General features: G+C 40.5%; 1 protein-coding gene across 5 annotated transcripts in view; it reads left to right on the forward strand.

Annotated features, from left to right (window-relative positions):
• The window catches only part of PAAF1 (proteasomal ATPase associated factor 1), a 64832-nt gene that overhangs the window by 39426 nt on the left and 8348 nt on the right, over window positions 1–17058 (forward strand). For 3 of the 5 annotated variants that reach the window (XR_013829459.1, XR_013829460.1, XR_013829461.1), the window contains exons 12-13: window positions 923–1189; window positions 9011–9109. Coding sequence is in view for 1 of the 5 variants with exons in the window: in XM_079929454.1 (XP_079785580.1) it covers window positions 923–1000 (78 nt within the window). In the remaining 4 variants the exon portion in view is untranslated. Of the gene's footprint in view, window positions 1–922; window positions 1475–9010; window positions 9260–17058 lie in introns of those variants that run through there. The other 2 variants (XR_013829462.1, XM_079929454.1) reach the window with 2 other exon arrangements.

A 17058-nucleotide genomic window follows, 5' to 3' on the forward strand; every position in this document is an offset into this window, starting at 1 on the left:
ATTTAAAAAAAATTTATAATTAATGCATACTTATAAAAATTCAAACAATACAGACTAGTACAGACTTCAAAGTCTGCTTTAAGACTTTTTTGGTTCCACTCTTTCCTGAAGTAACTAGCATTAATAGTTTGACATGTATCTTTTAAGACTGTTTTTGGAGAATTTGCACTTACATCTTTGTGTATTTATGTAAATAATATAGTTTTGTCTTTACTTTGTACATAATTGGGATCATTCTATATGTATTGCTCTATGACTTGGGTTATTTTACATGACATTTTGGAACTCTTTCCAGACAAATGAATATATAATAGATACATTTCATTTTTTAAAATTCCTGCATATTGTTCTGTCTTGTGAATTAACATATCATTTTCGTTTTACAAATGAAGAAATGGGCCCAGAGGGGTTGAGAAAGTTGCTCTAGGTCATGCAGCTACATATTAGCAAACCTGTGATTAAGCTAACTCCAGAAATCATGCCATTTCCATTAAATTAGTGGTGCTTAGCCTTCTTTGAGTCTCAGACTACTTTGAGAATTTGATGAAATCCTCTTCAGAAAAAAAAAAAAAGGCACATTTTGAGAACTCCTTTGCATATAATTTTATGAGGTTCAAGGATACCCAGGCCTTTCTATGGACCATCTGCTCCCCCAGTACACACTGTCTGCGCTAAACCATGCACAATGCTAGTGGGTTTGTTCTCCACTTGGCCACTTAGTTTCTCTGTTCTGTAGTCATGAGCCCCCTTGATTCTGGCCAGCTATTTTTTTTTAATATGTATCATGGATGTAAGTCTTGTCTTTGGAGTCAGTAAAGCTTCTCAGACTCATTTGTACTAGTAGGGGTCAATGACAAGGCTCTATTTTTTTGAAATGGAAGAATCCCGGGCTTCCTTTGAGCTATGAACTCTTGTGTTTCAGGTAGCCACATGGGAGAAGCAGATCTACACGTGTTGTCGAGATGGTCTTGTGCGACGCTATCAGCTCTCTGACCTCTGACCCCTTGGGAAGAGGAGTCCCAGTTAATGAAAAAGATTGACTCTGACCAGCAGTGAGCAGAAACATCATCAAGGACCATGGAAGGACCATGAGTGCCCTTTATTGTATTGGGTACCCTTTGGAAGAAACAAAAAGTCACCTGCATTGGCCCATGTGGAGCTATCATTCCATAGCAGGACCCACTTTGAAGTGAGTAAGAAGCTCACATTTGTTCGCTGCATTTGTCCCAGCTTCTCCCTTAAACTCACCCCAGCAACATAGGACAAGGATATGGATGCTTATAGTTTGTCACACTGATTGTGTTAAATGTTTACAAGGACCGGAGGACTGAAGCCTGTTCTCTGGAGGAAATAAAGAAAATATGTTTGGAGGAGTCTGAATTTGAGAATCTTTGTTAAATACTCCTGCTCTAGCAAAATGTCAGTCACTCGTGATGGGATTCCCTTCTCAGGCACTTCCTGTTATCCTGGCTGTAGGGTAGGACTACTTGACAGTAGCAGTAAATATCCCATACGCAACCTGGGAAAGATTCTTAGACAGGTAGGGTAACCAACCTTGCCAGTTTTCCTCGGACTGAGGGGTTTTCTGCTACATACCTTCTGTCCCAGCAAACTGATATGATTGGTCACCCTTAATACAGGTGATGAAGTTGAATCATATAATTGTAAAGGCAGCGGCTGTCAAAGTGTGGTCCCTTTGGACCACATAACAGCTGTATCCAATCACCTGGGAACTTGTTAGAAATAGAAATTCTTGGAAACCACCGCCCCCCCGACCCTTTCAGACTTAAATCAGAAATTGTATGGATGGGGCCCACAATCAGTATTTTAACAAGACTCCCAGGTGATTCTGATTCTTGAGACCTAGAGAAAAAAATGGTGAAGGGCAATTTCGTCATAGATGGAACTCAGGGCTCAAGGGATGGCCAGGCTGGTCTATAGGAGATGAGGCTGGAGAGGTTGACAGGGTCCAAATAGTGAACGGCCTTGAATGCCAGGTAAGGAGCTTGAACTTCACTTGATTGGCTATGGGGAACCACAGAAGGGTTTTAAGCAAGGTTTTAAGCATGGTCACCTCTTTTTTTTCCTTAAACATAAAAATGGAATCATAATGTATGTATTCCATGGTTTATTTTCACTTAGTATCTCTGAGTTCTTTCCATCTTAGTACATTTAGACGTTCCTCAATTTTTTTTTTTTATTTATTTTTGGCTGCGCTGAGTCCTTGCCGCTGTGCATGGGCTCTCTCTAGTTGTAGCGAGCGGGGGCTACTCTTCGTTGCGGTGTGTGTACTTCTCATTGCAGTGGCTTCTCTTATTGCAGAGCACAGGCTCTAGGCACGTGTGCTTCGGTAGTTGTGGAACACGGGCTCTAGAGCACAGGCTCCATACTTGTGGCACATGGGCTTAGTTGCTCCGTGGCATGTGGGATCTTCCCGGACCAGGGCTCGAACCCGTGTGCCCTGCATTGGCAGGCGGATTCTTAACCACTGCACCACCAGGGAAGTCCAGACCTTCCTCATTCTTTTTCTTTTTGAATTTTATTTTATTTATTTTTTTATACAGCAGGTTCTTATTAGTCATCAATTTTATACACATCAGTGAATACATGTCAATCCCAATCGCCCAATTCAGCAGACCACCGCGCCCACCCCCCACCGCTTTCCCCCCTTGGTGTCCATATGTTTGTTCTCTACATCTGTGTCTCAATATCTGCCCTGCAAACCGGTTAATCTGTACCATTTTTCTAGGTTCCACATGTATGCGTTAATATACGGTATTTGTTTTTCTCTTTCTGACTTACTTCACTCTGTATGGCAGTCTCTAGATCCATCCACGTCTCAACAAGTGACCTGACTTCGTTGCTTTTTATGGCTGAGTAATATTTCATTGTATATATGTACCACATCTTCTTTATCCATTCGTCTGTCAGTGGGCATTTAGGTTGCTTCCATGACCTGGCTATTCTAAATAGTGCTGCAATGAACATTGGGTGCATGTGTCTTTTTGAATTATGGTTTTCTCTGGGTATATGCCCAGTAGTGGGATTGCAGGATCATATGGTAATTCTATTTTTAGCTTGTTAAGGAACCTCCATACTGTTCTCCATAGTGGCTGTATCAATTTACATTCCCACCAACAGTGCAAGAGGGTTCCCTTTTCTCTGCACCCTCTCCAGCATTTGTTGTTTGTAGATTCTCTGCTGATGCCCATTCTAACTGGTGTGAGGTGATACCTCATTGTAGTTTTGATTTGCATTTCTCTAATAATTAGTGATGTTGAGCAGCTTTTCATGTGCTTCTTGGCCATCTGTATGTCTTCTTTGGAGAAATGTCTATTTAGGTCTTCTTCCCATTTTTGGATTGGGTTGTTTGTTTTTTTAATATTGAGCTGCATGAGCTGTTTATATATTTTGGAGATTAATCCTTTGTCCATTGATTCGTTTGCAAATATTTTCTCCCATTCTGAGGGTTGTCTTTTCATCTTGTTTATGGTTTCCTTTGCTGTGCAAAAGCTTTGAAGTTTCATTAAGTGCCATTTGTTTATTTTTGTTTTTATTTCCATTACTCTAGGAGGTGGATCAAAAAAGATCTTGCTGTGTTTTATGTCAAAGAGTGTTCTTCCTATGTTTTCCTCTAAGAGTTTTATAGTGTCCGGTTTTATACTTAGGTCTCTAATCCATTTTGAGTTTATTTTTGTGTATGGTGTTAGGGAGTGTTCTAATTTCATTCTTTTACATGTAGCTGTCCAGTTTTCCCAGCAGTTATTGAAGAGACTGTCTTTTCTCCATTGTATATCCTTGCCTCCTTTGTCATAGATTAGTTGACCATAGGTGCATGGGTTTATCTCTGGGCTTTCTATCTTGTTCCATTGATCTATATTTCTGTTTTTGTGCCAGTACCATATTGTCTTGATGACTGTAGCTTTGTAGTATAGTCTGAAGTCAGGGAGTCTGATTCCTCCAGCTCTGCTTTTTTCCCTCAAGACTGCTTTGGCTATTCGAGGTCTTTTGTGTCTCCATACAAATTTTAAGATTTTTTTGTTCTGGTTCTCTAAAAAATGCCATTGGTAATTTGATAGGGATTGCACTGAATCTGTAGATTGCTTTGGGTAGTATAGTCATTTTCACAATATTGATTCTTCCAATCCCAGAACATGGTATATCTCTCCATCTGTTGGTATCATCTTTAATTTCTTTCATCAGTGTCTTATAGTCTTCTGCATACAGGTCTTTTGTCTCCCTAGGTAGGTTTATTCCTAGGTATTTTATTCTTTTTGTTGCAGTGGTAAATGGGAATGTTTCCCTAATTTCTCTTTCAGAGTTTTCATCATTAGTATATAGGAATGCAAGAGATTTCTGTGCATTCATTTTGTATCCTGCAACTTTACCAAATTTGTTGATTAGCTCTAGTAGTTTTCTTTGGCATCTTTAGGATTCTCTATGTATAGTATCATGTCATCTGCAAACAGTGACAGTTTTACTTCTTCTTTTCCAATTTGTATTCCTTTTATTTCTTTTTCTTCTCTGATTGCCATGGCTAGGACTTCCAAAACTATGTTGAATAATAGTGGTGAGAGTGGACATCCTTGTCTTGTTCCTGATCTTAGAGGAAATGCTTTCAGTTTTTGACCATTGAGAATGATGTTTGCTGTGGGTTTGTCATATATGGCCTTTACTGTGTTGAGGTAGGTTCCCTCTATGCCCACTTTCTGGAGAGTTTTTATCCTAAATGGGTGTTGAATTTTGTCAAAAGCTTTTTCTGCATCTATTGAGATGATCATATGGTTTTTATTCTTCGATTTGTTAATACGGTGTATCACATTGATTGATTTTTGTATATTGAAGAGTCTTTGCATCCCTGGGATAAACCCCACTTGATCATGGTGTATGATCCTTTTAATGTGTTGTTGGATTCTGTTTGCTCGTATTTTGTTGAGGATTTTTGCATCTATATTCATCAGTGATATTGGTCTGTAATTTTCTTTTTTTCTACTATCTTTGTCTGGTTTTGGTATCAGGGTGATGGTGGCCTCATAGAATGGGTCTGAGAGTGTTCCTCCCTCTGCAATTTTTTGGTAGAGTTTGAGACCAATGGGTGTTAGCTCTTCTCTAAATGTTTGATAGAATTCACCTGTGAAGCCATCTGGTCCTGGACTTTTGTTTGTTGAAAGATTTCTAATCACAGTTTCAATTTCATTACTTGTGATTGATCTGTTCATATTTTCTATTTCTTCCTGGTTCACTTTTGGAAGTTTATACCTTTCTAAGAATTTGTCCATTTCTTCCAGGTTGTCCATTTTATTGGCATAGAGTTGCTTGTAGTAGTCTCTTAGGATGCTTTGTATTTCTGTGATGTCTGTTGTAACTTCTCCTTTTTCATTTCTGATTTTATTGATTGGAGTCCTCTCCCTCTTTTTCTTCATGAGTCAGGCTAATGGTTTATCAATTTTGTTTATCTTCTCAAAGAACCAGCTTTTAGCTTTATTGATCTTTGCTATTGTTTTCTTTGTTTCTGTTGCATTTATTTCTGCTCTGATTTTTATGATTTCTTTCCTTGTGCTAACTTTGGGTTTTGTTTGTTCTTCTTTCTCTAGTTCCTTTAGGTGTAAGGTTAGATTGTTTATTTGAGATTTTTCTTATTTCTTGAGGTAGGCTTGTATAGCTATAAACTTCCCTCTTAGAATTACTTTTGCTGCATCCTACAGGCTTTGGATCATCGTGGTTTCATTGTCATTTGTCTTTAGGTGCTTTTTGATTTCCTCTTTGATTTCTTCAGTGATCTCTTGGTTATTTAGTAACATATTGTTTAGCCTCCATGTGTTTGTGTTTTTTACGTTTTTTTCCCTGTAATTCATTTCTAATCTCATAGCTTTGTGGTCAGAAAAGATGCTTGATATGATTTCAATTTTCTTAAATTTACTGAGGCTTCATTTGTGACCCAAGATGTGATCTATCCTGGAGAAAGTTCTGTGTGCACTTGAGAAGAATGTGTAATCTGCTGTTTTTGGATGGAATGTCCTATAAATATCAATTAAATCTATCTGGTCTATTGTGTCATTTAAAGCTTCTGTTTCCTTATTTATTTACTTTTTGGATGATCTGTCCGTTGGTGTAAGTGTGGTTTCAAAATCCCCACTATTATTGTGTTACTGTCAATTTCCTCTTTTATAGCTGTTAGCAGTTGCCTTATGTATTGAGGTGCTCCTATGTTGGGTTAATATATATTTATAATTGTTATATCTTCTTCTTGGATTGATCCCTTCATCATTATGTAGTGTCCTTCCTTGTCTCTTGTAATATTCTTTATTTTAAAGTCTATCTTATCTGATGTGAGTATTGCTACTCCAGCTTTCTTTTGATTTCCATTTGCGTGGAATATCTTTTTCCATCTCCTCACTTTCAGTCTATGTGTCCCTAGGTCTGAAGTGGGTCTCTTGTAGACAACATATATATGAGTCTTATTTTTGTATCCATTCAGCAAGCCTGTGTCTTTTGGTTGGAGCATTTAAACCATTCACGTTTAAGGTAATTATCGATATGTATGTTCCTTTGACCATATTCTTAATTGTTTTGGGTTTGTTTTTGTAGGTCCTTTTCTTCTCTTGTGTTTCCCACTTAGACAAGTTCCTTTAGCATTTGTTGTAGAGCTGGTTTGGTGGTGCTGAATTCTTTTAGCTTTTGCTTGTCTGTAAAGCTTTTGATTTCTCCATCGAATCTGAATAAGATCCTTGTGGGGTAGAGTAATCGTGGTTGTGGGTTCTTCCCTTTCATCACTTTAAGTATATCATTCCACTCCCTTCTGGCTTGTAGAGTTTCTGCTGAGGAATCAGCTGTTGACCTTATGGGAGTTCCCTTGTATGTTATTTTTCCCTGGCTGCTTTCAATAATTTTTCTTTGTCTTTAATTTTTGCCAGTTTGATTACTACGAGTCTTGGCGTGTTTCTCCTTGGGTTTATGCTGTATGGGACTCGCTGCGCTTCCTGGACTTGGGTGGCTATTTCCTTTCCCATGTTAGGGAAGTTTTCGACTATAATCTCTTCAAATATTTTCTCGGGTCCTTTCTCTCTCTCTTCTCCTTCTGGGACCCCTATAATGCGAATGTTGTTGAGTTTAATGTTGTCCCGTAGGTCTCTTAGGCTGTCTTCGTTTCTTTTCATTCTGTTTTCTTTATTCTGTTCCGCAGCAGTGAATTCCACCCTTCTGTCTTCCAGGTCACTTATCTGTTCTTCTGCCTCAGTTATTCTGCCATTGATTCCTTCTAGTGTAGTTTTCATTTCAGTTATTGTATTGGTCATCTCTGTTTGTTTGTTCTTTAATTCTTCTAGGTGTTTGTTAAACATTTCTTGCATCTTCTCGACCTTTGCCTCCATCCTTTTTCCGAGGTCCTGGATCATCTTCACTATCATTATTCTGAATTCTTTTTCTGGAAGGTTGCCTATCTCCACTTCATTTAGTTGTTTTTCTGGGGTTTTATCTTGTTCCTTCATGTGGTACATAGCCCTCTGCCTTTTCATCTTGTCTATCTTTCTGTGAATGTGGTTTTTGTTCCACAGGCTGCAGGATTGTAGTTCTTCTTGCTTCTGCTGTCTGCCCTCTGGTGGATGAGGCTATCTGAGAGGCTTGTGCCAGTTTCCTGGTGGGAGGGACTGATGGTGGGTAGAGCTGGCTGTTGCTCTGGTGGGCAGAGCTCAATCCCTCATTCTTTTTAATAATTTCCAAAGTTTGGACTTCCTGCATGGTACAGTGGTCAAGACTCTGCACTTGCACTGCAGGGGGCATGGGTTTGATCCCTGGTCAGGGAATTAAGATCCCGCCTGCTGTGCGGCATGGTCATTCATTTCCAGAGTATGAATACTATATCAATTACATTATTAGAGAAAAGCAACCCTTGTGCTGGGCCATGTAGGCTAAGATCAGGATTTATTTAAAAGAAGAAGGTAAATCCTAGCTGGGGTAATATTATGGTTTACAGAGTTCTTAAAGGCTGGTGGTAGGGAGTTCCCTGGTGGTGTAGTGTTGGGATTCCGGGCCTTTGGTGCTGTGGCCCAGGTTAAGTCCCTGGTCAGGGAACTAAGATCCTCTAAGCCACACAGCACAGCCAAAAAAAAAAAAAAAGGCTAGTGGTGAGACTCAACGAGATCTAGTGATTTGCCAAGGGTCATAGAGAGTAGGAAATTGAACACAGTTTATCTTAACTTTAAATCCCATATTTTCCTTCTGGTTGCTTTTGCCTAAACCAAATCGAAAATAAAATAGTATAATTCATTGAGTATCTACTGGGTATCTACTCTGTTCTAGGTACTGTATGTAAATATTTAATCCTCATAACACTCTTAAAAAGGAAATGGTATTATTCCTGTCTAAAGGATAAAGAGGGACTTTCCTGGTGGCACAGTGGTTAAGAATCCACCTGCCAATGCAGGGGACACGGGTTCGAGCCCTGGTCTGGGAAGATCCCATATGCCGCAGAGCAACGAAGCCTATGCACCACAACTACTGAGCCTGTGCTCTAGAGCCCGTGGGCCACACTGCTGAGCCCGTGTGCCACAACTACTGAAGCCTGCGTGCCTAGAGCCCGTGCTCCACAACAAGAGAAGCCACCGCAATGAGAAGCCTGTGCGCCACAGTGAAGAGTAGCCCCCGGTCTCCACAACTAAATTAAAAACTGAGGCTCAAGGAATTAAGTACCAGAGCCTTGATTTGGACCTTGCTCAGTCTGTCTCCAAGGCCCATGCTCCTTCCACTATACCATGTGGTCACAAGACCTCTGGGACTAGAGCAGTTTCTTTCAAGGAGTGATTTGTGATAGGGTCAGGTAGACCCAAACGGACATATTCCAGAGCTCAGAAACATTGAATCCTAGGAGGTCCAGGTGGAACCTCTAAGAAGTCAGACTAACAAAAAAGGATGAGGAAGAATATAGCTAAGTTCACACAAGTATGTCTCTGAGTTCCCATTCCAGGACTCGTTCTTCTCCATTGCCATCATATTTACAAGCCCCTTTTCACAGGTCTCCAGAGTTGACATCCTGATTGTGATAGATGCAGTAACCCTTGACAGCTGTCCTGAAGTCCAGACCCAAACAGAAGGAGCAGAGGCTAGCTCTCAGGTACCCCAAAGCCTTATCTACTGTGAATGGAATAATTCCCAGTTTGCAGCAGGCAAAGCTTTTTTTTCCTTTTGGGTTGAGGAGTGCATTCTGGGTAAGGAAGGATTGACAACCCCCATCTGCAGCACTGCAGGCCCAGGGAAGCTCTGTGCTAGACCTTGTTTCTTGGCTTTCAGATGCCCCCTTGTGACTTCTTGTGAGAAGTGCCTCTGTTTCTCAGTCCTGAGAAGTTGGCAGTGGCAGCAGCTTTTGAGCATATACTGTGTGCCAGGCACAGTCCTCACAATAGTGTTGCAAAGCAAAGGTTTATTTTTCTTGAACAAGTCTCTTTGTGGATATATTTTATATATTTTTCTAATTTACTTTTTATTTTGAAATAATTTCAAACTTGCAGAAAAGCTGTAAGAATAGTTCAGAGGATTCAAGTATATTCCCACCCAGATCTCCCAGTTGTTAACTTCTTATGTTTGCTTTATCATCCTCTCTCTCCCTCTTTCTTTATATATATATAGACATATTTTTTTACACAGGTTATATATGCTGTATATAGTTTTTCTGAATCACTTGTGAGTAATACACAAATTTTATGTCCTCTTACCTTTAAATACTTCTGTATGCATTTGCTGAAATCAAGGACACTCCTGCATAACCACAGTACATCTGTCAAAACAAGGAAACCCGCATTGATACTATACTATCATCCAGTTTGCCAGCCCCATTCAAGTTTTGCTGGTTGTCCCAACAATGTCCTTTACAATCACTCTTTCCTTTGTGGTCCAGGGTCTGATGCAGAATCATACGTTGCATTTGTTTGCCTTCTGTCTGGAGTACTTCCTCAGTATTTCCTTTTATAACCCTGATATTTTTGAAATGTAGGCCACTTTGGGTTTGTCTGATGTTTCCTCATGATTAGATTTAGGTTATGTATTTGGGCAAGAATACTCCCGATGTGATTCTCCATCCTAAGAGCATGGTATTGGGAGCCGCACAATGTCGATTTGTCTCATTACTGGTGATGTTAACCTTTTGTTTTGTTTTTTGAGATATAATTCACAAACCATAAAATTCACCCTTTTAAAGTATGCAATTTGGTGGGTTTTAGTATATTCACAAGGTCGTGCAGCCATCACCACCAATGCCAGAACATTTCATCACCCCAGAAAGAAACCCCATATACTTCAACAGTCACTCCCCATGCCCCAGCCCTGGCAACCACTAATCAGATGACTCTCTGTCTCTGTGGATTTGCCTATTCTGGATGTTTTATATAGATGGAATATTATATGTGGCCTTTTGTGTCTGGCTTCTTTCACTTAGCATGAAGTTTTCAAGGTTCATCCATGTTGTAGCATGCATCAGTATGTCATTCTTTTTTGTTGTCAAGTAATAGCCCACTTGTGATGGTTAATTTTATTTGTCGGGCTTCCCTGGTGGCTCAGTGGTTCAGAATCCGCCTGCCAATGCAGGGAACACGGGTTCGAGCCCTGGTCTGGGAGGATCCCACATGCCGCGGAGCAACTAAGCCCGTGTGCCACAACTACTGGGCCTGCGCTCTAGAGCCCGTAAGCCACAACTACTGAGCCTGTGTGCCACAAATACTGAAGCTCGCGTGCCTAGAGCCCGTGCTCCACAGCAGGGGAAGACACTGCAATGAGAAGCCAGTGCACCACAACCAAGAGTAGCCCCCACTCGCTGAAACTAGGGAAAGCCCACGTGCAGCAACGAAGACCCAATGCAGCCAAAAATAAATATAAATAAATTTATTAAAAAAAAATTTTATTTGTCAGTGTGACTGAGCCATGTTGCCCAGATATTTGGTCAAACATTCTGGATGTTTCTGTGTTTTTTGGATGACACTGACATTTAAATCAGTGGACTTTAAGTAAAGCAGATTACCTTCTCTAATGTAAGGCCTCATCCAATCAGTTGAAGGCCTTAATAGAGAAAGACTGACCTCCCCCAAGCAAGAAGGAATTCTACCAAAGGATTGCCTTTGGACTCAAACTGCAACTGTTCCCTGGGTCTCCTGCTGTACCACAGGCCTACCCTGCAGATTTTGGACTCTTCAAGTCTCCATAACTGCATGAGCCAATTCCTTAAAATAAATCTCTACACACACACACACACACACACACACACACACACAACACACACACACACACACACGCACACACATCTTATTGTCTCTGTTTCCCTGCAGAACCCTAATACACCATTGTATGGATATACTACAGTTTTTTAATCCATTCATCAGATGATAGACATTTAGATTGTTTTCACTTTTTAGCTATTATGGATAATGCTGCTGTGAACATTCGTGTACAGGTTTTTTTGTGAACATATATTTTTAGTTCTATTGGGTATATACTTAACAGTGGAACTGCTTGGTCATATGGTAACTCTATGTTTAATGTTTTGAGAGACTGCCAACTATTTTCCAAAGTGGCTGCACCATTTTACATTCCCACCAGCCATGTATAAGTGTTCTGCTTTCTCCATGTCCTTGCCAATGCTTGTTTTTGTCCATCCTTTTTATTTTAGTCAGCCAATGTTAACTCAGTTAAAATGGTATCTACCAGGTTTCTCCACAGCAAAGTTAATAAGTATTTTGGGGGGAGCTACTCTGAGAGTATATAAATATCCTATTCCTCATCAATCTTGTATGAACTAGTTTTAGCATTCTTTAATAATTTCTGTCTGAATCAGTTATTCCTATGATAATTGCCAAATGGTGATTTTCTAATTCCATTATTCTTTTTACATTTATAATCAGCATTCTACTGTAAGGAAGAACTTTCCCTTCTCACTCATTTATACATTCATTCACTCATTCATTCGTCAGATATATTATTATAGATTACTCATGGATTCATCTTTTATTCTATGGATTATAATCTGTTATTACTATTATTTATTTTGCTATTTAGATTGTCCCATTTGGGTCAATGGGAGCTCCTTCAAGCTGGATCCTGTGTCCTTTTGACATGTTTCCATCATTCTTTGAGCACTTCCATATTCTCTGGTACAATAAGATATTCAAGCCTCAACTTATACTTTCCAGTCCCAGCCCTGGAATCAGTTGTTTGTCTAAATAGCCCTGGTTCCTTTTAGTGGAGAATAGTATTCAGAAACCAAAACCTGGGCAATAATATGCTCTTTACTAGTGGGGTATTATTGCTTCTTGGCCCTATCAGTAGATAGTACATATACACATCTCTCTTTCTGCATCCATCATTCTATATATATATTAAAAATCATGCATTCACACTGATGTCACCAATTCCAATCCAGCTCCACCTTTTACATATTTACCTCCTTTCTCCAACAATGAGAAGCTTCACTCTCATAATTCTTAGTATATTCACTTATTTGCTCAATACCTCTGTGAGTAACCAATCTTCCAGCCACACAGGCCACACAGGCCATCTCCTCCCCTTTTACTATGGCCTTTGCACACCTGGTGTCCCTCAGATAGAGTTGCCTCCTTCCTCTCCATTCACCTCAGCCAGTCCCAGACTAAGCAAGGCCTTCCCCCAACCCTCTGAGTTTAATTTTTAACAACACTTTTTTCTGGCAATAAGAGTAAAACAGGTAATTCTCTGGCAGTCCAGTGGTTAGGATTTGGCACTTTTACTGCGGGGGGCCCGGGTTCGATCCCCGGTTGGGGAAGTAAGATCCTGCAAGCTGTGTGGCTAAAAAAAAAAAAAAGAGAGTAAAACAAATGGCCAATACACAAGAAAAAATATTCAATTTAAGTAATTAAATAAAAATGCAAATTAAATACATAAGAAAGCTCAGAAATGCAAAAAAATATAAAGAGTAATTCCATATTTTCACTTTATAACTAGGCAATTGTAGCTAAGAAATAACTGTTTTAAGATCATAAAACTAGTAGCTAACAGATAGGCTTTGGCTCTGAGTCTACTGCCTCAATGCTGAGGGAGCATCTTCTATGTGATGTGTGCTTTTGTATAGTTTTATTTAATATTTTCACACCAACCCTGTGGTGGAGTTCATGTTAATCCCATTTATTCAAGGAAACTTAGACTTGGGGCCATTAAGTAAACTTGCTTCAGGTCGCACAAATGGCATGTGAATACAGCAACATCAAGATATGGTCACTCTGGAATGGATAAAGAAGATGTGGTACATATATACAATGGAATATTACTCAGCCATAAAAAGGAACGAAATTGGGTCATTTGTAGAGACGTGGATGGATCTAGAGACTGTCATACAGAGTGAAGTAAGTCAGAAAGAGAAAAACAAATATTGCATATATGTGTAATCTAGAAAAATGGTGAACCAGTTTGCAGGGCAGAAATAGGGACACAGATGTAGAGAACAAACGTATGGACACCAAGGGGGGAAAGTGGCGGGGCGGTGGTGGTGTTGGTGTGATGAATTGGGAGACTGGGATTGACATGCATACACTGATGTGTATAAAATGGATAACTAATAACCTGATGTATAAAAAAATAAAAGGTAGGGTCACTTTGACCAGTCAACTCACCCAAAACCTACACTTTACTTCTTAGCTTTTTAATTGATTTCTCTGTCCTTTGGCCCAACTCCAAAAGTGTGTTTTACCACTTCCAGATATACCTAAATATACCTAAAATAGATCTTTTGCCTCAAGTAATATGAAAGATCTACTTTAAGGCAGGCCCTCCTCTGTGATAGTGTGGCTTCAGAGGACCCAGGGAAGTTCTTAAATATCTCAGTCATTAGTATCTGAAGTGCCATCAGGGAACTATCAAGATTTTCCATCCACAGTTAGAGATGAGGTTTAAAATGTAGCACCCCTCTTTTCCCTGTATGACTGATATCTGATCCTTTCTTAAGAATACGTTTCCATTTGAGAGAAGTAAGAAGCTAAGTACTTAGAGAAGATACTCCTGAGGAAGAAGGAGGAGGAGAGGAAGGGCTGTAGTGTGGCGCTGGCCCAGGGATCGACCAGTGGAACAATAATCCAGATACAAACCCATGCATATATGTAACATTTGTATATAACACAGCAGTCATACAGATTTTGGAGAAACAATGGACTGTTGAATAAATGGTTCTGGGATAGTGGGATGTCTAAAAGAAAAAACAATACCTACCTGGCACCGTAAACAGAAAAATAAGTTCTAGGTGGATTAAAGGTTTTAAAGTAAAATGGACTTTTGGAAGAATATGTAGGTGAAGATCTTTATGACCTTGTGTAGGGAATATTTCTTAAACTAGACACAAAAAGATAACCAAAAAGGAACAGATTGATAAATTTGACCCCATTTAAAAAAATGGTAAAAAGACAAGCTCCAAGATGGAAGGGGTTTGTATTTTATATTATCAACAAAGAAACATAGTCACAAATCAATTTGTAAAAAAAGAATAGCCCAATAGAAAAATGGACAAAAGATGTAAATAGGCATTTCACAATGAGGAAAAATAATTGCAAATAAAAATGAAAAGACCTCCACCAAGAAATGCAAATTAAAATCCACAGTGGGATGCTATTTCACACCTATATTGGCAACCATTTGAAAATTTGACAACAAGAATTGGTGAGAATGTGGATCAAAAAGGAACTCTCACACACCGCTATTTTGCCATTGTAAATTAGAGTCACCACATCAGAAAACTGTCTGATATTACCTTGCGGAGTTGACACACGTGCCCAAATGTTCAGGATCAGCAGAGAATGCGATACAACCCCTGTGAAGACAAGTCACACCCACACACCCACACACACACATGCACAAACACATACCGTTTGCATAAGTGATACCATTTATATAAAGTTTAAAAATATGAAAAGGTAAATATGTTGTTTTGGATACATGCAGTGGTATGTGGAGCTGGCTGTGCCAACTTGGGAGAAATTGGCAAATGCTACAAATCAGAGCTATTTTTTTCCTTCTGGTGAGCCTGTTAAACATTTAGCAGTACACCATCAGATACATGCATAGTAGTAAAATGATAAAGAAACGCAAGAGGATAATAAACAGGTAGGGAGGGGCACGCAGGAGCAGCAGTCCTTCTTGCATGTAAACTATTCCATAAGAAAAAAAAGAATGAGTAGGAGTTAGCTGGGCCAAGCAAGGGTTGGTGGTGGGTTTGGTGGGAAGGGTCTGGATAGAGGTGGCAGCATAGGTGAATGGGAGAGAATGGTTAGCTGGGCATCTGCAAGTGCTGTAGTGAATTCTGACGAGCGGGTGAAGTGTGAGAAGTGAGAGCAGACAGGAGGGAGCAGATCACTGAGCACCTGTGTGCCAGGATAAACGGCTTGCATTAACTCTGGGCAGTGTTATGGAGCCCAAGCTCGCTCTGCTCACCACACGACAGGCCAATAAATGGGGAGACCAGTTGTTGGGGCAGGAATAACGACTTTAATTGGAAAGCCAGCAGACCGAGAAGATGGCAGACTAGTGTCTCAAAAAACCATCTTCCTCAGTACAAATTTGGGCTCCTTTCACACAGAGGAAGGGGAGAGTGGGGGCCCACTGCGATGCCTACCAATGGTCGAGCGGGACTGCTATTGGTCGCGCCTGCCCTGCCCTTATTAGAAGTGGAGTGAGGTCTCGGCAGGGTAGAGACAAGGTGGCAGGACAGTGAGGAAGTCGTGGTGACCTTGCTGAAAGATGAAAGCCCAAGCAAGGCCATGGCTAGGAGGAGGATGAGCAGAGGAGGAGCTCGAGAGACGTCTAGGAGGTAAAATGGTCTGAGCTTGGTGACTGGGTGCAGGATGTGAGTGGAAAACCACGCTGCTGCCCTCAAGGAGGTGGAGTGGAACTCCCCACTCTTTAAGGGTGGACTGTGAAATGACTTCCTTCGAAAGAGTACAATCCAGAAATGGGGAAATTAAAGTAACTTTACAGGGGAGAAATCTGACAAACACTACCTCAGCAGGTGAGCAAGGTCAGCTTTGACAGTGATAAGTCATGGTGATGGTACCTTTGACCTGATGGCATGAGGATGACACTTTACCTCTGTGGTCTTCCTTCCAAAGCACCCCAACCCCAGTCTAAATCATAAGAAAAACATCAAACAAATCCCAACTGAGAGACAGTCTACAAAATACCTGACCAGTACTCCTTAAACTGTCAAAGTCATCAAAAACATGGAAAGTTTGAGAAACAGCTGTAGCCAAGAGGAGCCTCAGGAGACATGACAACTAAGTTTATTTATATTTATTTATTTTTTTGGCTGCGCCATGCGGCATGTGGGGTCTTAGTTCCCTGACCAGGGATCGAACCCACACCCTCTGCTTTGGGAGTGTGGAGTCTTAACCACTGGACGGCCAGGGAAATCTCCACAACTAAGTTTAATGTGATATCCTGGATCAGATCCTGGAAGAGGAAAAAACAAAACAACACAAAACAAAAAACGGCATTAGGGGCTTCCCTGGTGGCGTGGTGGTTAAGAATCTGCCTGCCAATGCAGGGGGCACGAGCTTGCAAGGGACACGGGTTCGAGCCCTGGTCCGGGAAGATCCCACATGCCGCAGAGCATCTAAGCCCATGCGCCACTACTACTGAGGCCTGCGTGCCATAACACCTGAAGCCCACACACCTAGAACCCATGCTGCACAGCAAGAGAAGCCACCTCAATGAGAAGCCCGCGCACGGCAGCGAAGGGTAGTTCCCCCTTGCTCGCTACAACTAGAGAAAGCCCACGTGTAGCAGCAAAGACCCAACACAGCCAAAAATAAGTAAATTATTTAAAAAAACAAAACAAACAAAAGGCATTAGGGTAAAAACTAGGAAATCTGAATAAAGGATGGAGTTATGTTATAAATGAGGTACCGATATTGGTTATTATTTGTGATAAACGTACCATACTCATGTAACGTGTTAATGACAGGGGAAACCTGGTGTGGGGCATATGAGAGCTCTACTATCTTCACACCTTTTCTGAAAATCTAAAAGCATTCTAAAATAAAGATTTATTTTTTAAAAATAGTC

Source organism: Stenella coeruleoalba, assembly GCF_951394435.1.
Source record: "Stenella coeruleoalba genome assembly, chromosome: 8".
Lineage (NCBI taxonomy): Eukaryota > Metazoa > Chordata > Mammalia > Artiodactyla > Delphinidae > Stenella > Stenella coeruleoalba.